Source organism: Miniopterus natalensis, chromosome 12, assembly GCF_054644295.1.
Source record: "Miniopterus natalensis isolate mMinNat1 chromosome 12, mMinNat1.hap1, whole genome shotgun sequence".
NCBI lineage: Eukaryota > Metazoa > Chordata > Mammalia > Chiroptera > Miniopteridae > Miniopterus > Miniopterus natalensis.
This window is the reverse complement of record NC_142092.1, coordinates 58,093,107-58,118,035: the sequence shown is the minus strand read 5'-3', so window position 1 is coordinate 58,118,035 and position 24,929 is coordinate 58,093,107. Positions and strand designations below refer to the sequence as shown.

Here is a 24,929-nt window from a genome sequence, read left to right as displayed (position 1 = left end):
ACATGGATACTTTATGTACACAGCACAATCTGAAGTACACCTGTGCAGACAGCACAAGTTATAGCAATACAGACATAAGCCACAATCATAAACAGATACTTACTACTTTTGTTATAATTAAATTGTTTTCTAGGTTTAAAAAATACAGAAAAATATTTAAATTTTAAATGAAGGCATATTACTGAGGCAGAATTCAGTGCAATACAGAAGCTAGTACTACGACTAGTACAGTAAATTAAGAAAGAGTGGAAGGCGGCATAGTGCACATTCAATGATGAAAGGCAACAGCAATTTACTGCAGGCACAGCAAATGAAAAAGCTATCTGTTGTACACCAAAGTGTTAAAGATACCACACTAGACAATATTTAAGACAGTATCTAATATTAGTCACTTTTCAGCAACAATCTAGTGAGTTTGATAAGTATTTTTCTAATAGTCAAAAAAGAATCCAAGAATTTCATCATATGACAACCAAATTTCCAACAGAAATTTAAACAACTTGTTACCAGGATTTGAGCTTATAAACTTAGCCAGCTATAAAACAGTGTGAATTCACACACACACACAAAGAATCTTAGATGGAGAGATAATAAAAATTAGTTATTTTAGTTAGGGTGATTGAGTTAGACATTTATGAGGAAGAGACTTTAAAAAGATATTTACAAATATCGAAAATTTCAATTCTCTAAGTAATTTTGCTCATAGAATACAAGAAGTTTCTAATGATATCAAAGATCAATTGATTCAAAATTTGAAAATTTGCAAGTATTTATCTTCAGCTTTAGATGAGTTATAGAACACAAGACACAGCCCAGTGAAAACTTTGGATAATATTCTGTCTCAAAGAACATCCAAATTTACAAAGAAATGTCAATTCACTGCCTAAAGATTCACTCAGGGCAGATATTTTTGATAATTATCCATGTGTCAGAGAAGAATTTCAGCTAAAGATAGAAAAAATTGTTTCTATTATAAGAACTCTAGCTATGTAAAGTCAAAAGACCAGATGTACTGGCATTTTAAAGCAAGAGAATGGTGTTTCCCTCATTGCTTTGCTCCACTATCTGATACTGAAAATATTTGTGTGCCATTTTCTGAAGCAAACTCCAAAAAAAAAAAAAGTCATGCATACAGATGCTAAGATTCTTCAGTATATAGGTGAAAATGCTATAAAATAATAATCGCCAGTTTATGGAACTGTACTGAAACTATGAAACTCCTAAAAGAGAAAATGGGGGTGGGGGTGGGAAGGGATTTCATGACATTGACTTTGGTAATGATTTCTTGGACATGACACCAAAAGCACAGGAGAAAAACAGGCAAAAATAAACAAATGGGGCTACATGAAACTCAAAAACGTCTGCGCAGCAAAGGAAACAGTGCCAAAGGAAAAAAAAAAAATATTCTAATGGAAACAATGGGATGGGAGAAGATACTTGAAAATCATAAGTTTGTTAAAAGGGGTTAGTATCTAGACTAGATAAAAAACAGCTGAAACTCAAAAACAAAAACCTGATTAAATCATGGGCAAAGGACTTAAACAGACAATTCCCTTAATATATATAAATGGTTAATGAGCATATGAAAAGATTTTCAACATCACTAATCATCAGGGAAATGCAAATCAAAACCACATCTGTTAGAATGGCCACTATAAAAATACAGAAAATATTAAGTGTTGCTAGGACATGAAGAAACGCTTGTGCACTGTTGGTAGGAGTGTGAAATGGTGTGGCTGCTATTGAAAACAGCATGGAGGTTCCTCAAAAGGTTAAAATTGAATTACCACACAATTCAGCAATCTCACTTCTGGGTGTATATCCAAAAGACTGATAAGAGATCTTGAAGAGATATTTGTACACCCATGTTCACTGCAGCAATATTCACAACAGCCAAGAGGTAGAAGCACCATAAACGTGTACTGAGGGATGAATGGATTAAAAAAATGTGGTGTAAACATACAATGGAATATTATTCAGCCTTAAAAAGGAATGAAATTCTGACACACTACATGAACCTTTAAAACACAATGTTAAGTGAAACAAGCCAGGCACAAAAGGACAAACACTGAATGAATCCATTTATATGAGGTACCTTGAAGAGTCAAATTCATAAGAAACAGAAAAGTAGAATAGTGGTTACAGGGCCTAGGGGGAGGGAAGAGTGGGGAGTTATTGGCGAATGAGGAGAGTTTCAGTTTGGGATGATGGAAAAAGTTCTGGAGATGAATGTGGCAATGATTGCACAGTAATGTGAATGTATTTAACGCCATTGAACTGTACACCAAGAAAGGATTAAAAAGGTCAGTCTCACATTATGTATTTTTACATTAAAAAAGAATTCTAAAATAAGTAAAGAAAAGTAAACTCGTTGACAGGAGAAGCCTTGTCCTGTGGTGGGACTTGAAAGACATTTCAATAGAAACCCATTAAAATATTTTTTAAAGCAAGGTCATCATTTTAAAGTAAACATCCCAGAACAAGCCTCTTCTCAAGAATTTTACAAATTCTTTATATAAATTATATTTTTTCAAAAACAAACAAACTAGGGTTTATATATTTTTAGAAAACAAACCAGGGTTTATATCTTTAAAAAACCACCACACACCATAAAACTTAAATCAGGTGAACGGTTCTCATAAGCCAAAGTCGTATAAGGCTAAATGTCTCTGGTTGGTCTCTCTTTAGTAGGAACTATGCAGATCACCTTATTACACAGCAATGTCTGAACTACAGGCTTTGGGGGAGTGAGGGCACAGGGAAGAAACCAAAAGCATTACCCAGAGGCAGCAATGCAAACTCAACCCACTAAATCACAGCAAACATTGCCGTGCCTCAGATGAGCGTTACGGACCTCTCTCCTTTGATAAGCTGAAAGTTTTTTGCCTTAGTTGTCTTTTTATGCCTCCAATGCCAACGTCAGCAGCTCTGCACCACTGCTGAGTCAGTGGAGCTCCTCCAGAACCCTATGGCCTGAGACCCAAACCTAACTGACATAGGGTTTTTAGTTCCTTTTGCAGTTAGAAGCTATTATTCAGATTCCACCAATAAAATTCACAAGCAGTAATCCACTAACATCTGTAGCCTCCGTTCCTTTGAGTCTAATCTCACAACAGACGACTTAAGTGAAAATTTATTATTTCTACATTCTCTTCCTGAATTTTACTATCTATCAATGAAGTCTCTTTAGATTTTAGAATATGTTTTCTCCAGATGGTAGGGAATCAGAATATCAAATCCCTACAGTGGGCAAGTCAGGTTACACACTGCAAGAAGTTGGCCCCCAAGTAGAAGAGTAGACTTCCTATTTAAATGGAGCAGCTGCTGTCTCAAACCACTTGACTGTCCCATGAAATATGGGTCTAGTGTTGTCATCCCTTATATTTTTTCAAGACAAGCCTTTTATTTGGTATGAAATTTCCTATTTTAAATGGTGGCAACTAATTACACACACACACACACACACACACCACAGAAAACCTTACCATGCAGACCAACTAAAGTATGTCAAAGGGCACAACTTTAGCTCATGACCTTTGCCATACATAATGTTTACACTCCAATTACAGGACACTGTACTTAGTATAGGCAAAACTTAAAAAAATAAAACTCTATTTTGCAAAAGGCAACCCATCCAGAATAGCTGTTTTCAGCACTCGCTTCCTCCCACCCCCACCATCCCCCAATCTATTTTCCTAGGACTGTAACTCTCATGTCTGAGATGGCTCAGGTTCATGCCCTCTAGATCCCCAATCCTCTCAGCCAAGGCCCAAAGGAAAAACAGGTTAGAGTGCTTTGTCCAATTAGAACATTCCCTGAAGGCAAACTTGTTTCAGCTTCCCTGACTTGTTCCTGTTTATAGCATTCTAGCATCAAGTATTCAAGGCATCCAGTATTCAAAAAGGATACTACATTCTCACTAAGCCAGAAGTTTAGCATCCTAAATGAGTAATTTTCTACTACAGAAACTTGAAAAATACAATGAGTCAAAAATGTTTAACTTATTTTCACAGCTTCAGAAAATATGAGGTACAAAAACAACAACAACTTAGACAACATTAGTCCCAACCCTTCATTTTACCAGTTCAGAAACTGAAATTCAGAAAGGTCAACTGATTCACCCAACATTATATAGCAGATTGGTTGGCAAACTGGGAAAGAACCCAGGTTATATTACTCCAGTCAAGTTCTCTATTACACTACATGGTAGTGGAAGGGGAAGCTAGAAGAGAGGGTGATCTTCTGAAGAGGTTAAAAAGATAGGTCCTGGGCACCCCTCTGCTGCTTTTAAAATTCATATTTGGCCTTTTACAATCATTTCGCATCTCATACTATTTTCACCTTCCACATGATGTTTCCAATCTTAACTACTATCTTCCAAAAGTTAACATCCTTGCAAAGAAGGGTGAATGGGGAAAAGTCTGTTTTTCCTAGCTGCCAACCTATCAAAGTTGCAGCTACTAATCAATGTGGTGGTTATTTACATCCGGGTTTCTAATAAGGGATAATTTTGATTAAATTTCCCCCACCTTGCTATGGTCCAAGAATCACTCTCCAGAGTGAAATCCCCGATGTCTAATGAGGCCTGAATTACTTTTGAATGTCTTCTCACATTCATTACATTCATATTCTTTTCTTCCAGTGTGAATTTTTAGGTGTTCTACAAGGATTGAGCTTCGACTAAAGGTTGCTCCACAATAGTCACATTCATAGGGTTTCTCTCCAGTATGAATTCGATGATGTTCATTAAGAGATGAGCTTTGACTGAAGGATTTTCCACACTCTTTACATTTATAAGGTTTCACACCAGTATGAATTCTCTGATGACGACTAAGAAGTGAATGGGTAGGGAAGGCTTTCTCACACTGACTACATTTGTAGGGTTTCTCTCCTGAATGAAGTCTCTGATGATAAATTACAGATGTAAAATGGCTGAAAGTCATCCCACAATCATTACATAAGTAGGGTTTTTCTCCAGTGTGAATTCTCTGATGTCGGGTAAGGCAAGAATTCTGTCTAAAGGCTTTTCCACACTCACCACATTTATAGGGTTTCTCTCCAGTATGAATTCTCTGATGCTTGGAAAGGGATGAGCTATGACTGAAGGATTTTCCACAGCTGTTACATGTGTAGGGTTTTTCTCCAGTATGAATTCGCTGATGTTGAATAAGAGATGAGCTGTCACTAAAGGGTCTCCCACATTCTTTACATTTATAGGGTTTCTCTCCAGTATGAATTCTCTGATGTTTAATGAGGTGGGCCGTTAGGGTGAAACCTTTTCCACAATCATCACATTTGAAGGGTTTCTCTCCACTGTGAGTTCCAGTATGTGGTGCGAGGGATGAACTGTCACTGAAAGCTTTTCTACATTCCTTGCACAGATCAGGTTTTTCCCCAATGTAAATTCTCTGATGTTTGGTCAGAGAGGTATTATAGCCAAAGGCTTTCCCACATTTGCTACACTTATGGGTTTTTTCTCTAGTCTCTGTTCCCTCATCTTTATTGGAGGTTGTATCCTTACGTTCACTTTTCCTACATTTCTCACATATAGGGGTTTTTCTTCTCTTAACAAGGGATAAGCTTTGAGTAAAGTCTATCCCACAGTTACTGCACTTCTGGGGCTTAGTCCCCATATAAATTTTCTGATGTTTCTGACGTTCAGTAAGAGATGACGAGTGACTTAAGACCTTCCTGCCTTCATTACATTTCCGTGACTTTTCTCCAGTGTGCTCTTTGCGGTTCATAACAAGGTCTGAATGAAAACTAAATGGTTTCTTGCATTCATTATACTTCCGAGATTTTTTCCTTAAGTAGACTCTCATATGTTTAACTATATCTGAAGATTCCTTGAAATGACTTCCAAAGGGGCCCTTTTCTGGGTCAAATTCCTCACCCTTATTGCCTCTCCCATGAGTTTTCTTTTGTGTGCCTGCTACTTGTGAATATTCCTTATTCCTACGACCCTCCTCTAATCTGCCACAATGTTTGGAAGATTCTCCCATCAAGTCATAATCACTACCCATTAGGTACCTCTCTATTATTCTATCTAAAGTTGATTCGTCCATAAGAGCATCTTGATTTCGAACAGATTTCTTCAATTCACCTCTAGGTTCACACTCTAAAAGAAATAACACAGAATATTTCCTGTTTGCAATAAAGGAAGGTGCTGTATTTGGGACTAAAATAGGAATACGGGTAGTGATGACTATAAAGATTATAACTTGGACAGTTCTCAAATAGAGTCTTATAAAACAAGGAAGGGAAAAGTGATACAGAGAAAGTAGGTAAAATAGGAGTTAGGAAAAATATTGAGGGAGATGAAACGCTTATGCTTTATAGTTAGAAATGCAAGTTCTTATCCTCATTTCAAATTTCTATAATAGGTTCAAACTTATTCTTCCTATATCCAATCTATTCTTTTTTCAAACAATAATAATAATAATAATAGTGCATTTATTGAATACTTACCAAATGCAGGCCAAATATCAAACACTTTACTTGTATTTCTCTTAATCTTCACAACAACTCTACAAAGTAGGTCCTATTACCCCTGTTCTATGGGTGTGACAGGAAGGCACACAGAATGTAAGCCGCTTGCCCAAGGTCACATGTACTATAAGTGGCAGTGCCCAACTGTTAACCTAATCTGACACTAAAGCCCAGGCTTTTGATCTCTCTATACTATATTGCCCCTCCTCAAAGCAGTCAAATAGCACTAAGTTTATAGGTGTGATATGCAATAGCATCTATGCTAGACTTTCAAGGTTACCACAATCTCGCCCTATCAACCTCATGGATACTCTAATCAGACATCCATTTACTGTACCTAATATACTACAGCATTTTCAATCCTGTTCTTTTAGTCTTCACACTACCTAGAATGCAATCCCATAGCACCTTCACTATCACAAACATATAAATTTGACAGGGCCTAGGGTTCAAGTCCCACAATCTCCATGGAGCCTTTTCCACAACTGTGATCTTTATGCCCTTCTCCATGCTTTGAATTCATTCATTAACCATATCATCATCCTGGCTCTTAGTCATGAGATTACACTGTCACTTTTATAAAACCATTTTTTAAACACATAAGTATAAAACACAAAATCCTATTACCTAGAAATTAACTATTGTTAATAACTCTGTGTATTTTCTTCTAGAAATTGCTCTGTATTTTTATTGATTTAGAGAAAGGAGAAGGGCGGGGGAGAAAGAGAGAGAGAACAAAACAAGCATCAATCAGTTTCCTCACATGCACAAGCAGAGGGGGATTAAACCCGCAACCTAGGTATGTGCCCTGACTAGGTATGTGTCCCACAACCCTCTGGTATATGGGACGATGCTCCAACCTACCAAGCCACACCAGCCAGGAATAGAAATTGCTCTATATTTTAGAATGGAAAAACTGCACAATATATTGGATTACTTTTCTCATTCAAAATTCTTTATCTCACGGTCGCTCATAAAAATAATTTTAATCAGTTATATAATAATAAATTCTATATTACTATACTTATACTTATGTACTAATATAACATATATTAGTTTAATTATTCCCTTATTGAATGTTTATCAAATAATATTTCCTCAAGAGTAATAAAAATGGAATTACTGAACTAAAGGGTAGAAAAGTTGAACTATCACATGAAGCATGATGAGAAGTACCTGGGCACTCATCGACAGTCAAATGATCTTTCTTTAAATCTTTGTGAATATGATTTATAGTAAATAGTATTGTTGCTTTAAATGTATATTTCATCGTGGCTCAGCTGGTTGGGCATTGTCCCGTGTACCAAGGGGTTGCAGGTGCGGTTCCCGGTCAGGGCACATGCCCAGGTTGTGGGCTCCATCCCCAGTAGTGGGCATGCAGGAGGCAGCCAATTGATGTTTTTGCTCTCACATTTTTATTTAAAAAATTTTTTTAAAAATATATCTTTATTGATCTCAGAGAGGAAGGGAGAGGGAGAGAGAAACATCAATGATGAGCGAGTCATTGATTGGCGGCCTCCTGCACGCCCCCTACTGAGGGTTGAGCAGGCAACTGGGGCATGTTCCCTAGCCAGGAATCAAACCTTAAGCTCCTGGATCCTAGGTCAATTCTCAACTGCTGAGCCAAGCCGGCCAGGTAGGGCAATTTTTTTATTCTTTAAAAGAAACTAAGGTACTAATATGTAAGTAATTTTTAAAAAATATGTTTTTATTGAGCCCGGCCAGGCGTGGCTCAGTGGTTGAGCATCGATCTAGGATCCTGGAGATTGCGGTTCGGTTCCCAGCCAGGGCACATGCCCGGGTTACAGGCTCTATCCCCTGTCGGGGACGTGCAGGAGGCAGCTGATCAATGATGACTCCCTCCTCATTGGTGTTTCTCTCTCTCTCCCCCCTCCTCCCTTCCTCTGTCTGAAATCAGTAAATATATATATTTAAAATGTTTTTACTGATTTCAGAGAGGAAAGGAGGGGGGGAAAGAGGTAGAAACATCAATGATGAGAGAGAGTCATTGATTGGCTGCCTCCTTCTCATCCCCAACTGGGGATCAAGCCCCCAACCCAGGCATGTTCCCTGATGGGGAATCGAACTGTGACCTCCTGGTTCAAAGGTTGATGCTCAACCACTGAGCACATGGGACGGGCAGTAATTATTTTTTAAATGTAAAATGGGATTATACCACACATGCTGTCCTCTGGGTGAATTCATATTCATCCTTTGAGATTCAACTCAAATTTAACTAAGCTGTTGCTCCTATATCTTCCCAGTGCTCCATACACATGCCATTATTACAGCATAAGTCCCATTACTAGCACTTTTTGTTTTGATATGTGTATCTGTGGTGTCCATAAAAATCCTTTCAGATCTCCTCTGAGGCACTTAACTGACAGCTAAGAGCACTTGCTGCCGCTCTATGAATTCATCATGGCATCCACTCCAAGGCCACTCCCCACGGCTGGTCCCAGTGGGTGACAAGTACAGCAGGGAGACAAGGCAGGCCCATTTCTGAGACAGAGGACTCTGAGAGGAAACTCTGGCTTGAGGAGTCTTTCTTGGCCTTGCCAAAGCTTTCTTAAACTGCATTTTAGTCTAAGACTTCTTCTGCCCACTCTTTCTTCCCTCTCATTCACAGGCGTTATACCTGCATCACGCTCTGGTATCACTCCTGGCCTCTTCCGGAGCCCACCCCATTTTCTTTCACTGGAATTTTCCCTAATAAGTCTCCGGCATGGCTAATCATGTCTTGGCATCTCCTTCTCAGAGATGCCAAACTAACAGTCTCCCATTAAAACGAACATCCCGCAAGGCAGGCTGTATACTCGAATCATCATTCTATTTTAATTTTAGCACTTGGCCCCCCCAACAGTTCAAAAGCTCTTCCCAAATGACGTGGCAACTGTTTTAATTTCCTTGTCTGCTTTTCACCAACTCACCTGCTCTGGAGCCTTCTGAGGCTTCTTTTTCCAGCAGCCATGGCAGTTCAACCCATGTTATTTGGGAAATCAAATCTAATTTGGTAACTGGAAAGCCTGCTCATAGAGAGAAGAATTAAAAAATGGCTGTTTTCCATAGAACAAAGTCAGTCAGCACTCACACATGGCATGTGGTTCTCCAGTGAAGAGGGGATGCTGTCAAACATCAGACATCAACACTGAAATCTGAGGAGAAAATGGGGGAAGGTACGGCCTTCGCAACAGCAAAATGATGCTCAACATCGCCAATTCTATGAATCAAAGGCCTTTTTTGGAGAAAACACTGCAGAAAAGCACATTTTCAGGACCCATTTTTAGGATTAATCATATCGCCCCTGCATGCCCAGCCAAAACAGTTTATAGCACTTATCGACTTATCTTTCAATAATAGTGGACAAAAGGATAGCCAGGTTAGATGCTAGATCATGAAGAGAAGGTGTCTTTACCCAGAAATTCTAGGCTCCTGAAGTTCTCCAGTAGCACTTCCTTATATAGCTCCTTTTGAAAGGATTCCAGCTTCCTCCACTCTCCTCGGGAAAAGTTCACAGCTATATCCTTCAATGTCATGGGTTCCTAGAACACCAAACACAGTCTTTTTCCATTGGATTATTCCTAAATAGATGCTAAGATTTCAGAGAAGTGGTTAATATACAATGTATTAGTTCTGATAGTATTTAACTTTCTAAGGATTCCAAAGCAAGCTACCAATACTTATCTATTTCTTTCTAATCTTAGTGCATTGGCTAGAATATTCAGAAAATACTCATTAATAACAGTAAGGTTAAAACATCCGTATGTTTTTATGGGCATTGTAAGGACTGCTTTTTATTTTCCAACACTATCCAGCTGGGGATGTTTATTATCATGTTAGGAAATATAATTCTATTTTCACCTGGCTAATTTTTTATCAAGAATAACCATTAAATTTTAGCAAACACTTGTTTTGTTTTTATTACAATCAGACTTGTGACAAATTCTCCAAACTGAAGAGTAACTTGGAAGAATGTGAATAGGAGACTGTCTTAATTATTCTATCTGGTATTGTTAAACCACTCAGTAGGAGGTTAGTAAGTATTCACTTAAGAATGAAAACCAGTAAAAGGAAACTTACCCTGGACTCAGTGTTTGGAAGAACAGAAACTATTTTATCTTCTTCAGAGTTCTCCTCTTGGGAAATAACAGAATTTTGAGAAACTAGATCTAGGAAGGAAAGAAAAGACACAGTCCAGTCTTCCAAATGAATTCCTCAGACTAGAAATTCTTATATATGTCTCTGGAGAAAAAGATCATTAAGAAACAGAAAAAAGTTTGTTCCCATTCTTTAAACCAGAAAGAAGAGCCACAGATAGAGTTTCCCATTAAAACCCAAGCTTATCCCCTTGCCCCGTAAAATATCCTTTCAATTCCTAAGCTCACAAAAAACTGATTTCATTCATTCCCTACACCCACAGTTTAATGTATTTAATTTGCATAATAATTATTTTAAAAACATTCATAAGATGTATTAAGGTAAAACCACATATTATTTTATGTATTAATTTTTTTCCTCATAGTCCAACCACAATGCCTTGCACAAGAGTCACTCATTTAATGACAGCACCAAGCTGGTCTCAAGAACTGAAACCAGCCCTAGCCGGTTTGGTTCAGTGGTTAGAGCGACGGCCCGTAGACTGAAGGGTCTCAGGTTCAATTCTGGTCAAGGGCACGTACCTTGGTTGCAGGCTGGATCCTCGGCCCCCGGTGAGGGTGCGTACAGGAGGCAACCAGTAGGTGTGTATCTCTCATATCGATGTTTCTCTCTCTCTCTTTCTCTCTCCCTTCCACTCTCTCTGAAACACAATGGGAAAAATACCTTTTGGTGAGAACTAAAAAAAAAAAAAGAACTGACTCCAGCTCTGAAGACACCAACAGATTCCTAATGACAGAAACCAGGAATCTGAACATATGAACTGAGTGTTTTAAATACCCTGAGATATTAACAGCACTTCTAATAAGGAAAAAATATTTTTTAAAATCATACTTCACTTTCATATGAAAATAATTTTAGGCAGTTTATTGATTGGACAATCAATGGAAATTAAGAATCAGAACTATGCAAAGAGAAAAAAGAGCTTGTTTTAAGGAGACTGTTCTATCTTACAGAATGCTAGGGCAATCGATTCATGAACTTCTTGATTGCAGGGGCTTCCACACAGAGGCCCCAACTTTGTAGAAGCACCATGCTGCAGTGACAGACAAGTCAGAGAGGAGTCAGGAAGCCCAAATTTTGGGTACACCAATGAGCTGTGTGACCACAAATTAAGTCTGTGGAGGTAAACACTATTTCCCCACTTATTTCAGAACTCCTGGTAGAATACAAACTGTTACACATATGTATTGAGAGCCTTATGGTAAATAATTTACAAAAACATTTGGAATATTTGTAGCTATAGAGGGATTTTACAAAAGTTGAGCCACATGCTCTCAAAAAGTAGCCATCCTAGAAGTCTTTTTATCAATATTTTACAATGACATAATCATGTTATAATTCATAGTGCATATTTTGTACACTTATATGTAATGTATAATAATATAATTATGAAAATGTAAGTCAGCTGTTCCCTAAGGCTGTGGAACTCACTACCAACAGGGTAGTTGCTGGCCACATATGGCTATCTAAATTTAATCAAAACTTCAATTCCTTATTTGCACTAGCCACTTTTCATGTGCTTAACTTGAAATGCAAAACAATGCAGAACACTCTTCCAACATCACAGACATTGGATAGCTCCATTCTAAAAATGTGCTACTCCACACACTGAAGTTAAGGTCTGGCTGGATGATGTGCTTGTGACTCCAAACATTTCCAGATTATTTTTTTCTCTCCTGGGTTCTAAAGTCCCCTCTTGCTCAGGGGTGAAGGGAAAGAAATGATTTCTTGAGCATCCACCATGTATTATACCTTACCTTATTTAATCCTAACAACACTACAGATAAGATGGGATCCCCTTTTTACAGACTAAACTTCTGAGAGGTTATGTAGCTTGCCCAAGACCACACAGTAAAAGGCAGGACCAATTCAAACCTAGTCCCTTAGTCTCTTCTTAGTAATAAACTGCTGTCTTTTGGGGAGTTACTTTAATACACTAAGGAGATCTCACCCACTTCCTCCCTCCATCTATAAGTCTCACCTTCCTTTTCTTCAAGCGTTTGGGTCAAATCCTCTATTAAGGTCACCACTTCCTCACTATTCTCAGGCTGTTGTGACTTTACCCAAATCCTGATCTCCCCAGGCAAAATGGTCAGGAATTGCTCAAACACCAAAAGCTCTAAAATCTGTTCTTTTGTGTGGATGTCTGGTCTCAGCCACTGAATGCAGAGCTCCCAGAGCTGATTCAGGGCTTTTCTGGGTCCAGCCTCTTCTGAGTAACAAAACCACCTGAACCTCTGTCTGAAAGACTCTGGGTCAGTAGTGTTTCCTCTTAGGACAGCTTCTTCATTCCCATGTGTATCCATTCTTAGGAACTTGTTTTGTTCATTTGAGGCCAGAGTTTGAGGCTCTGGGGAGACAGTAGTCATCTTGTTCACGGGTACTATGGCTTGCAATGTGTTATCACCAGCAGGAATTCAGTCCCCTTCAGACTCTAATTGAATAGCAGTACAGTCCACCAACAGGCACTATATACAGCAAATATCAAGCATTCCAAGGATTCAGTTTATGGTCTTGCAGAAACTGTCAAGAAATATAAGATATTAAATAAGTGAAACAAATCATTAATCCTAAAAATACTGTTCTTGGTTTGATTGATATCAAACCAAGTAATCAACATATATATATATTCTCTGAGGCCTAAAACAGCCCTGCCCAACTACTATATTAAAAGCATAATTTTCACTCAGCTGGTGTGGAGAAGTGGTTGAGCGTCAACCCATGAACCAGGAGGTCATGAGTTCAATTCCTGGTCAGGGCACAAGCCAGAGTTGCCAGCTGGTTCCCAGTAGGGGGCGTGCAGGAGGCAGCCAATAGATATTACTTTCTCACTGCTGTTTCTCTCTCTCTCCCTCTCTCTCCAAAAAATCAATAAAAACATATACATATATTTTTTAAAAGCTTGTTTAAAACAAAACAAAAAATGCATAATTTCTTTGTAGGTGAAAAGCCGAGGAGTTACTTAAGGGTAACTAAAGGTACCCTCCAAGAAAACAGTTTCTTCAGACTAAATACTCCTCATAAGCAAAATTGATCAGAAAATGCTCAGGGCTACAGCAGGATGCAGTTACAGACCCATTCATCAACTCCTGCCCTCTCTCAGTGATGGCCACACATTTCCACCAGTTGCTCAAGTCAGAAGCCTGATTTCATATTTGCCTATCAAATTCCTCACATAATCAATAACCCAATTCTGGTAACTTAATATCCTAAGGACCTCTCCATTCTATCCTACTGAAACTACCTAAGTACAGGCTTCTCCAATCCAGTATCACATTGTAGCCCACGGTTTCCTTCTAATATGCAAAATAGGATCCCTCCTCAACAGTCTCCAGATAAAATTCAAACGCAGAAGCCATGCCTGATGATCTAGAGACCCTGCCCGGCTGAGCCCACCCCTGGAGCTCTGTCTAGCTGCCTTTGATGGAGACTGCAGCAATAAAGAACCATCTCCCGGTTCCCAGACACTATCCCCTTCCATCCTTTGCGCTAGTGCCATCCCTTCTCCTTGAAACACAGCCTTTTTTTCCCTCTCCAAGCAAATGTTTTCCATTCTTTAAAACCGTCATCTTTCCATCCTTTCACTTCTGTGTGAAGCTCTCTCTGATCCCCAAGTGCTCTTCTGCAGAGAGCCTGTCCTGTGTGGCATGCATTCTTTCATTCTACAAATAACTGATCTCCAAGGAACTGGGGACGGGGCACCAGGGAGGCAGGCGCGGACAGGTCAAACAGGGTCCCCACCCTCAGGGCACCCCGGATGCGACAATACAGCCTGAGATGTACTACCATGCAGCCAGGGCCAGAACCCTCTCCTCCTATGGCAACTATGGTAGCAATAATCACCCACCTCCGAGCACAGAACCGGGCGCACAGTATGCATGACGTCATTTATCCCTCTGCCAAATATTAGGTGCCTACCATGTACCTGGAGCCTCGCTGGGCACCTGGGACTCTGCGGTGACTAAGACACTCCTCTGGGTCTCCAGAGAGCTTATAAGAGAAGCACCGCGAAAATGTGACGCAGGCAGAAAGAAGTTCTCCGGCAGGGGGGCGGGGGGGATGTGCCTCCCAGGGGGCGCTGGCGGCGCCTGAGCCTTTTTGGTTACCACGCCCGGGGAGCAGGGATGCGACAGGTGCCCAGCGGGCAGCGCCAGGGGTGCTGCGAACCGTCCTGCAGTACACGGGGCGGCCCTTCTCCCCACCACGACCCGGCATTTTCCCGCCGGAAATGCAAACGTCCCTAAATTTCGAGACCCCGGGCGCAGGGAGGGGATGGATGAAAGCTCAGTCATTTCCAAGCGTCCACCTCCCAGGGGAGCTGCGCCATCGGGCGCGCACAGCCAGGTCGCCCCGCCGCCCTCGGCCCCCACCCCGCCCCAAGCGAGTCCTCGGAGCCGGCGGCCCGGCGCTGGCCCCCCAGTGAGGGACCCGGGGCAACCGCTACCTGCATCAGGACCAGCCGCGGGGACCGGCGCTACCGCAATGAGCCTCCGGACGCCGGTCCTGCAGCAGCTGCGCGCGCACGCCGGCGGCGGCCACTGCGCCTGCGCGCCGGCCCGGACCACGCCTCCCGGGGGCCGCCCGCCCCGCTCCGCGCTCGCGCCGCGCTCGCCACGGGCTCCCCGCCCGCGGGCCCCCCACGCGGCTGGGGGCCCGGCCGCGGAATTACTGCTGCGCCAGAGGCCTCCAGGCCTAGAACATTCCGGGGTTTCAGGTCTGTGGTGCTGGGGTCTCCTTGGTAACCTCGAAGCATCCCGCCCCCTTCTCCTCCCTGCGCGTCCCTGAAGCGGAGGCTGGAAACCCCAGCGCGGGAGCGTGTCGGCGATGCCGGCGCGACGAGCCCCGACTGCGCCGCGGCTGGAACGAAACACACTGATCTGTGTGGCTCCGTCCGCCACCTTGGTCCGAAACACCACCACCATGCTGCGCCCGGATTATTGCAATCGCCTCTTGATTTCACTGTTCTTCGCTATTAGCCAAAAAGAGATGCTTAAAAAATGGAAAACAGAGCATGTCCCTCCTCTGCCTAAAACCCTGCGAAAGCTTCCCATTTCGCTCAGAGTAAAAAAACACATTTTTACAGCAGCCTGTGAGGCCCATGGAAACGGCCCCCGTGGCCCCCTGACCTCTCGCTCCGCTTCCCCTCGCGCCCCGGGCCCCGGGCCCGCCCCCGCCCGCCCGGCTCCCCCGGCCGCCGCGCCCCGGGAGGCAGCGCTGTGCTGCGCTCTCCGCGCCCGCCTTCGTGTCTTCTCAGCGAGGCTCGCCCGCCACTGTCCTTGTATTGGAACCCACCCCTTCCACTCCTGTCTCCCCTGCTAACATCGCATATGATTTTCTTATTGTCTGCCTTCACGAGAATATCAGTTCCGTAAGGACAAGGATTTTTATCTGTTTTTTTCCGTGGAAGTACAATCCCCAAGTCCTAGAACAGTACCTGGCACATAGTAGGTGATGAATAGATATTTGTTGACTATCTGAGTGGGCACTTGTATGGATTACCAGGGGCACAGCAGAAAGGGCCAAGGAACTCCAGAAGGATTATTTGGAGGGTCCTAATAATTAGATGACTTTTGGAAGGGTGGAGCTGGGAAAGAAAAACAGTCTAGATTGAAGGAGCACAGTGGGTCAAGGCCCTGAAACATTAAATGGACAGACCAAGCTCAACTCAGTGAAACCACTGGGTTCATCTCAAAGGCAGCAAGGCAAGCTGAGGAGACAGGGCTGCCTGCAGTCGGGAAGAAGCTACCCCAGTCCCAAGTCTGCATGTCTAATCTTCTCCATCGCTCTTCGCTTGGCTGGCTGCAAATGAAGGGGGTATCAAGGAGAAGCTGGGCAAAGTAGAGGAACGTGAAATGAAATTGGCTCATTCGTTTAACTGGACAGGTCAGAGAAATGTTAATTAGTGGTTCTTGAACTTCAGTGCACCTTAGAATCACATGGCATTCTTCATTTGAATACAAATTTGGGGGCCCTCCCCACACACCACCTGTTGCAGGCGACCCTTCGATTACACTTTGAGAAATGCTGCATTGGTTGAAATGCTCTGTACTTAAATGACATGCTACCTATGAGTAAATTACAGCTGGTGGCCAACCTGTACATTTTGATTAAAAGCAACCGTCGTGGTAGAGAGTGGTGGACTGTACATCAGTAAGGAAAGAGCAAAGAATAAACCGGTTACTTTCACGTGTAAACAAGCTGCTGAGATCTCTAGGAATACTTTAGGCAAATAAATAAGCTTCTTGCTTGTTTGTTTTTTAGCAGTGTTGGCTTCAGTACGGAGAGTGGATGGGAAGAAGTAAAGCTGGGGATAAAGTTGATGCAGTATGTGGCAAATCATATTTTGTAGAGATAGCTGCATCAATATACACATATCCCATCTTGATATGCATTCTCACGATGGGATGTTACTGTCCTCCCACTGATGTTTCTTCCCCCTTGAACCTGGGATGACCTTTGTAACTACCTGAGCCAATAAGTACACATTTGATGATTCCACTTACATGTCATTCTAAAGACAGAGCTGCAGGGACAGAAATGAGATCAGTGGTTGCCAGGCACTAGTAGTGGAGAAAAGGGGCTCAAGGGAACTTTTGGGGTGATGGAAATACGCTATAGCTTGATTGTGGCGGTGGTTCCCTGATTGTGTATGTCTGTCAATTTGTAGGCTACATACATTTATCAAAGAGAATAGTACACCTAAAATGTGATAAGTGAATTATACCTCAATAGAAATGAAAGCATATTTATATAGGACTGTTCACAGCAGCATTTTATGGTAATAGTTAAAAACTGGAAACATCTTGCCCTGCCTGGTGTGGCTCAGTTGGTTGGGCATTGTCCCATGCACCAAAAGGTTGCCAGTTTGATTCCTGGCCAGGGCACATGCCTGGGTTGCAGGCTTGATCCCTGGTATGTGGCGTGCAGGAGGCAGCTGATCAATGTTGTGCTCTCACATCGATGTTTCTCTTTCCCTCTCCCTCTCTTTCTAAAAATCAATAAAAATATATTTTTTAAAAATGGAAACATCTTAAGTGTTCAGCAATTGGTACATGGATAAATAATAAACAATAGTTAGTCAGACAATGGAATATTATCCAGCAATGAAAAGGAGTGCACTACTGACACTTGCCACGACCTAGATGAAATCTCAACGTGAAAGAAGTCAAACAAAAAACAGAACACATAGTATGCGATTCCATTTATATACATTTCTAGAAAATGTAAACTAATCTTCAGTGACAGAAAACAGATCAGTGGTGGCCTGGGAGGGGAGAGGGTCTAGGGGTAGGGAGAGAAGAATTACAAAGGTCCATTAGGAAACTTTTGGAGGTGACAGATATGTTCATTATATTGATTGTGATGTTTTCGTGGGTGTACATTATGTCAAAACTCATCTTTACTATTCTTTAAATATGTGTAGCTTATTGTTTTTCAACGAAACCCAGATAAAGCTTAAAAATTCATAACTCAGTACATCTGACTTTGAGAAAAGAATGAATGGGATAATTGAGCAAAAGGCAGGATGACAGTCTAGTGGGTGGGTTAAAGATAGGAAAGCTTTAAGCAGTAGGAATACTGTAGGTGGTGACCAAGTCTCGGGTGTGCCTTTGGGAGTGGGCCACTGCAGTGGAGTGAAGGTGAAGGGGAGTGGAGAAGAAATAGTCAGGGAAATGTAAGGCCAAAGTGTGGGATGGCTGCATCAGTGGATGCTGACATCCAAGATGCTCCAGGATTCAGGATGGAGAGGAAGACTTAAGCTGGGTGGAACTTTGGTCTGGAAGTCCCAATGAGGAGCTAGGAAGATACTGATTCTACCACCTCACCCAGTGGTCAGATGTAAGAGATTTAACAGCTTATGCGGTGAGGGGTGTATGGAAAAAAGAATACTCAGATAAGGTAGGAAGTGAGAGTGGATTCTGTGAAGCTGTTGAGGGTGTAGGGGTGTTTGTAACTACTAACCAGGTTCCAGAGGGCTCAGCGGAGGTTGTGGGGGTGATTATGAGAGGTTGGGTCAGCCTAAGAGGAATGCACAGAAACACGGGGTTTGTAGCACAGGAATAGGAAGATCCTAGAGGTGTAGGGAGGCATAGGACTAAAGATTATAAGAGAAGCAAAACAGTTCTTAGCCTGGGGTAAGTTCGAATTGAGTTTCACCAGTTATTTTCCCTCTGTCTGAAAGTACAGCATCCATATACTGTTTGCCTACAAATCTTTCCTGCCTTGTAGGTATTGGTCCCATCCAGCTCCAAAGGTAATCTGGGCAGAGGCACGGTGTCTCTGTCTCTGTGAGGCCTGGAATTAAACAATTCTTTGAGCTCCTAAATACAAAGGCTGGAATCCCATGAAACATGCTGGGAGCTCTTGACTCTGAAGTGCTCTCATCCTCAGAGCTGGCTCGTTACTTGACACTAGGTGTCAGTCTTCCCCCAGGGCCTCTTGTCTGGGCCCTGATGCTCCTGGGCACAAGTGACCAGGGCAGGCAGCAATGGGGCCCAATGATTTCCTGAGAGCGTCCACCATACCCAGTCCGTGTTGATGTCCTTGCTGGCTTAGAAACGTTAACCTTTGCTTTGACCTCAGCTGGCGTGTTCCTATTTGCTTTACAACTTGGCTTTTATCTTTATTATCGATGGCCTTTGTTCTTCTGTATCACTTTTCTTATCATAAGGCACTTCCACTACTATTTGAAAGTAAGTAGGCGGGAGGGGAGAGATAATAGTTGTTTGCTTAGCGCCCCATACTCAAAACCCATCCTTTCCCTGACCTCCAAACCTATTCTTGTTTCTTGGTTAGGGACATTAACTATTTCGTCGTCTCTCTAAACTGGAAATCTCCCTGTCCCTGAATCCCTGCATCCCATCTGTCTTTAAATTGCCTCTTGAATTTGAAATTCAACTCTCCATTTCTGTTTCTTTTCATCTGAAATGTTGCAATAGCTGCTAAAATAGTTGCCTTCCCTTTGTCCTTTCCTGCACATTTATTCAACATCCGAGGATACAAATGAAGAGACAATGGTATGAGAGTTTAATGCAATTGGACACTAACAATCAAGACAAAAAGTGAATGACAATGGATTGCCTAGTTCCTATTGTCTCATAAAAGAGAGCATAGACGTTTCCCTGAAATTCAAACATTTTCCTGGTACCAAATTCTAGGAAAAGCTATTCCTTGGGTAAAGGACATTAGGAAACATAATGTTCAATTTCTTCAAATGGATTTTCTTTTTTAGAAAATTTTAAAATGTTACAAATAAAGCAAAATAACTGTGAACCTAAGGCAGAGGGCTACCTCTGGTGGATTTAGCTGAGCTAAAGGAAACGAGGCAACGTGGAAGGTAGAAAAGTGTGAGCAGTATCTTCAAAATTATGAGAAGTTATTTCCAGTGTAGGACCCTCTCAGCATCCCGGCTGTTTCAGGGTAGATTAGAGACACTTTCAGACATACAAGTCCCCAGCATTCACCTCCCAGTCTACCTTTCTCAAGAAGCTCCTAGATGAGAAATTAGCAAACTGTGGCCCCTTAATCCAAAGCCAGCCCATTGCCTGTTTTTGTAAATAAAGTTTCACTGGGGCCCGGCCATGATCCTTTGTTCATGTGTTTACGACTGTTCTCATCTTATAATGGCAGAGCCCAGTAGTTGTGACAGGACCTGCAGGGCCCGCAAAGCATAAACTGTTTGCTCTCTACTCCCTTACAGGGCAAGTTTGCCAATAAGGTGCATACGTGATCAGGAAGGGGAGGTGGTGGGAACAGGCAGACTGTGGGAAGATAGAAGAAAAATGAGAATAAAAATGAGCCAAGGATGGCAAGAGGATTTAAATGTCTGGTGTTGGAGAGATGCTAGCAAGGCTGAGCTGTCTTGGAAAAAAACCACCAAATATATGAGGAGGGGTAGGGATGGGCCAAAATGGGCGAAGGTGGTCAAAAGGCACAAACTTCCATTTATAAGCTAATAAAACCCTGGGGATATAATGGACAGCATGGTGACTATAGTTAATAACACTGTACTGTATATTTGAAAGTTGCTAACGTTCCTGGAAAGGGAACCTGGCGCTGAGCAGGCCCGCCTAGGGCCAGTAGGTAGCGTGTGGGTTCTTGATTTGGTGCGGGAAAAATTTCACAGCACGAGTCCAGGCGAATTTTAGAGGATGTTTATTAAAACTGGGGACAGTGAAACAAGAAAGGGCTGGGGAAACAAGCCTAGGCTGGGCTGCTTTGGCTCATGAAGAAGTCAGAGAAAAGGGGGCCTTGGGGACAGGTTCAGGGGATTTGTCTGGGACGAACTGCCACTGCCCATTGCTGCCCTGGTTGCCAGCCTCCTGGGGTCCCTTAGAGTTTAGGAGTTGCCTGCCTGTGGGGAAGAAAGGGTGGGGGGAAAGGCGTGGGCTTGCTCCTGGGAAAGAGAGCTGGAGCTGGGACCTTCGCTTTGAGGGGTTTTGAAGGCTGGGCGTTTAGGGGAAGATGTCAATAGAAATGAAGTTTATTCTTTTTTTTTAAAGCCTCACCCAAGGATATTTTTTTCCATTGCTTTTCAGAGAGAGTGGAAGAGAGAGAGAGAGAAACATCGATGTGAGAGAGACACATCGATTGGTTGCCTCCCCGGCGTGTCCCAACTGGGGGCTGGGGAGCGAGCCTGCAACTGAGGTATGTGCCCTTGGCTGGAATCGAACATGGGACCCTTCAGTCCTTGGGCCGATGTTGGAACCACTGAGCCAAACTGGTGAGGGCGAGGTTTATTCTTTTAACTTTGTCCTTGGGTGTGGCTGGCAAGTGGCACTAATTGGGTTTCTGCTATCTGTCTCCCTGAGTAGGGTGATTTAAGCTCCCTCTGGTTGGGGAGAAGTGCAAACCACTTACTCCTAAGTGTCCCCGGTTTAGGGAAGATAGCATTTCCTAGATGGCTGCAAACTGCTGTTTATCTGTCTCAGTTTCCGTGTTCCACTTCTCCTGGCTTACTAGCCTGTCTCACTGAGACAGTAGATCTTAAAAGTTCTCATCACAAGAAAAAAAATTGTAGCTGTGTGGTGATGGATGTTAATTAAACTTATTGTAACTATTTCATAATATATGCATATATATTGTGTACCTAAAACTCTTACAATGTTACATGTCAATTATATTTCAATGAAACACACACACATAATATGAGAAATCACTGGTAAACTTTGAGAGTAAAAAGTATTGATCTTTATTAGGATAAAGTGAGAAGCCAGAAGCCAGAGCGCAAAGGACTAAAGACTGAGGACTTTTGTTTACCATAAGATGCCTTAAAGAAAAGAGACTAAGGCAAGGTATGGGGGGAAGTGACAGAATAGAGCCATTTTAAAGAGAATATTTGCTGTTTAGACTAGTGGGATGTGGTAGCTATTGTTTGTCTTATTGTCCAACTTTCCTTTCCCCCTCTTCTAGTAATAGTCCCAACTCCCCACTGCAAGGTAGACAAGTAATCCAAACTACATCAATCAACTCTCCTGTCCCAGGGTTTTAATCTTGACACTGTTAAATAAATCAAACTTTGTTTTATGTTTAGATCAGCTACATCAGAGGTGACTTTAATTTCTACAGCTATGAGAGACTCATTCCAAATACTTTTTTTTTTTTTAAATCTTCACTGAGGATATTTTTTCCATTGCTTTTGAGAGTGGAAGGGAGAGGGGGGAGAGATGGAGGGAGAAACTCCGATGTGAGAGAGACATATCGTTGCCTCCTGCACGTATCCTGACCAGGGCCAGGGACTGAGCCTGCAAATAGGTATGTGCCCTTGGCTGGAATCAAACTGGGACCCTTCAGGCCGCAGGCCAATGCTCAAACCACTGAGCCACACCGGCCAGGGCCATTCCAAATACTTTTGATCTGACAAAAGAACTGTGGAGGAGGAACAAACTTTCCTCTACCCTCAAAGTTCTTCTGGCTGGTCTAATAATCACATAGACGTAAGACAGACTAGCAAGAGGAAAAAACCAAGTTTAGTACCCATACATATGGGAACCTCGCATACATGAGAGAGGCAGGGACCCTACACGCAGGAAAGGCTCAGAGACAGGAAGGGAACATGGGTACGTGAGATTTCCTGAGAGGGGGGTGAGGTGAGGTGCCTTGCAGGAGGATACGAAGAGCAGGCCTTTAGTCAATAGAAATTTGCCCTGCCCTATAAGCGTCAAAAGAAGTTATCTCTGATAATCTCTTATGGACAAGGCCTCCAACTGAAATTCTTCTAGGTAGTTAAGGGGGTGGGGTGAGGCGGTCACAGTAGCTTCTCTTGAGCCTGCAGCTAAAGTTCCCTTTAGCTCTAAACAATCTGCATACCCCAAGATGTGCAAACAATCTGCACATCTTGGGGTGACTCATTTTGGACCCCCACAGAACCCATGTAGTATATATAGTGCACTGAAGATTGGTGAATTCATTTATTGCATAAATAAGATAATTCAATTACTTAAGACAGGAGTCTCTTGTTCCTTATTAAACATTAAATAAGCTATAATTATAAGATGAAACAGAGTATCCATATATTTGAGATTTAAGTATGACCTTGGCCCCTTAAGAATTGATTCATTGTGCTCCTCTAGTCATCAGAATGTAAAATTTTCCTCATCACCTCCTTTTGTTGTTGTTGAGAATGTTAGACCAACATGGTACTTTGGATTTCCATAGAATATGTGTCAGCAAGATTATTTACCCCTCATTTATGATCATTTCAATCTATGGTTTCTTTTAACTTTAACCAAGGTTAAGTCAAAGTTTGGGGCTTATAATTTTTATTTTTTATTTATTTATTTATTTAAATATACCTTTATTGAATTCAGAGAGAGGAAAGGAAAGGGAGAGAGAGAGACAAACATCAATGATGAGAGAGTCATTGATTGAGCCCGCAACCAGGGCATGTGCCCTGACCGGGAATCGAACCCCGATTGCCTGGATCCTAGGTCTTCGCTCAACTGCTGAGCCACGCCCGGCCGGGCGGGGCTTATAATTTTTATTCAACAACTTTCAGAAATGAAAGGCTGTGTTGTCGCTGAATCATCTGGTTGCAGTTCCCTGGGGAATCTTTAAGCTCCTGGCCCGGAGTTCCTGGGAGCTGCCCGCTTCCTATGCTTCCTGAAGCCTACTTGTGTCATTTTTCTTGTTTCTGTGAACTACTCCAGTACTCGTCTACAGATATTTTAAAAAAGTATGTATGTCTATTGATTTTAGAGAGAGGAAGGGAGAGGGAGAGAGAGAGAGAAAGAAACATCCATGATGAGAGTCATTGACCGGCTGCCTCCCGCTCGCCCCCTGCTGGGCACTGAGCCTGAAACCCAGGCACAGGGCATGGAGCTGCGATCTCCTGGATCCTAGGTGGATGCTCAGCTGCTGAGCCATGTCCAGCTGGGCAAGGTGCCCCTTCAATGTGAGAATAAAGGAAGGTCTGGGTAGGGGTGTGCATGTGTTTTAGGAGAGATTAGGGACAGAATACGATAAGGAGAAAGAACACTGAAGATGCACTGTTATGGAGCAAGGGTCTACCGGGAGGGAGTACATGGAGATTTTCTTAGGATTCACGGGCATGCACAGTATTAAGAGAATCAATCTCAAGATCATACATATTCTTTGTTGAAATTGCTTTGGGTAAGAACACCTATTTCACAATGGTCCTTCTCTTGACGAAAGCAAGTCATATCTCCCAGCCATCTCCAGTGTAACTGCGGTCAGTTGCCTCCAGAGGAAAAACTCCAAGACAAGGGGACAATTTGATGTATTAAATTAGGTAACAAGGAACTGAATGACAACTGGGTATCTTTTTTATTTCTGAATTTTGCAAAAAGCCCCTGTCCTTTTTCTTAGGAGATGCATTGCCAATAAAATTTTACTTTTCAGTTTAATAATTCTCAAAAGTTACACAGCATGTGTAGTAGTATGGTTTAATTTTTTGCCAAAACAAACAAAAAAATCTGTGTACACACATATGTGATTTACACACACATGGACTCTGGAATTTCTATATAGGAGGAACTTATGAGTTGCTAGCTGAAGTTAAACTTGCTTTTTTTTTTTTTTTTTTTAACTTAGGTTCTCTATTTTTTTGGAATGATTTTAGAAGGCTCTATTTGAGGTTATGGAAAGTAAAAGTCTGTCCAAACCAGGCCTTGGTGCAGCCACTTTATACATTCATAGAAATGGTCAGAAAAGGTTGTATACACCACTGTTAATAAATTATTTCTAGAGATGAGGGGATGGTGGGCAGGCAGGTAGGGGACAACTTTTACTTTATACACTTCAGTATTGTACTCTCTGCAAAC

General features: G+C 42.1%; 2 protein-coding genes across 3 annotated transcripts in view; one reads left to right on the top strand and one right to left on the bottom strand.

Annotated features, from left to right (window-relative positions):
- The window catches only part of PTGR1 (prostaglandin reductase 1), a 30,538-nt gene extending 15,915 nt beyond the window's left edge, over window positions 1-14,623 (top strand). Inside the window, exon 10 of the mRNA XM_016213714.2 lies at window positions 14,558-14,623. Within this exon, the coding sequence (XP_016069200.1) occupies window positions 14,558-14,608 (51 nt within the window). The 3' untranslated portion in view covers window positions 14,609-14,623. The remainder of the gene's footprint in view (window positions 1-14,557) is intronic.
- On the bottom strand, window positions 561-15,152 carry ZNF483 (zinc finger protein 483). Of its 2 annotated transcripts, XM_087822829.1 has the most exons (6): window positions 15,092-15,152; window positions 12,629-13,170; window positions 10,570-10,658; window positions 9,905-10,031; window positions 9,420-9,515; window positions 561-6,118 (listed from the first exon to the last, which is right to left on the bottom strand). In XM_087822829.1, exons 2-6 carry the CDS (start codon window positions 13,014-13,016, stop codon window positions 4,548-4,550), a joined length of 2,271 nt encoding a protein of 756 aa, XP_087678955.1. In that variant the 5' UTR covers window positions 13,017-13,170; window positions 15,092-15,152; the 3' UTR covers window positions 561-4,547. The 2 variants fall into 2 exon arrangements, with proteins under 2 accessions (XP_087678955.1, XP_016069197.1); XM_016213711.2 differs by lacking the exon at window positions 15,092-15,152 and having other exon boundaries at window positions 12,629-13,246.
- Between the last annotated feature and the right edge of the window lie 9,777 nt (window positions 15,153-24,929).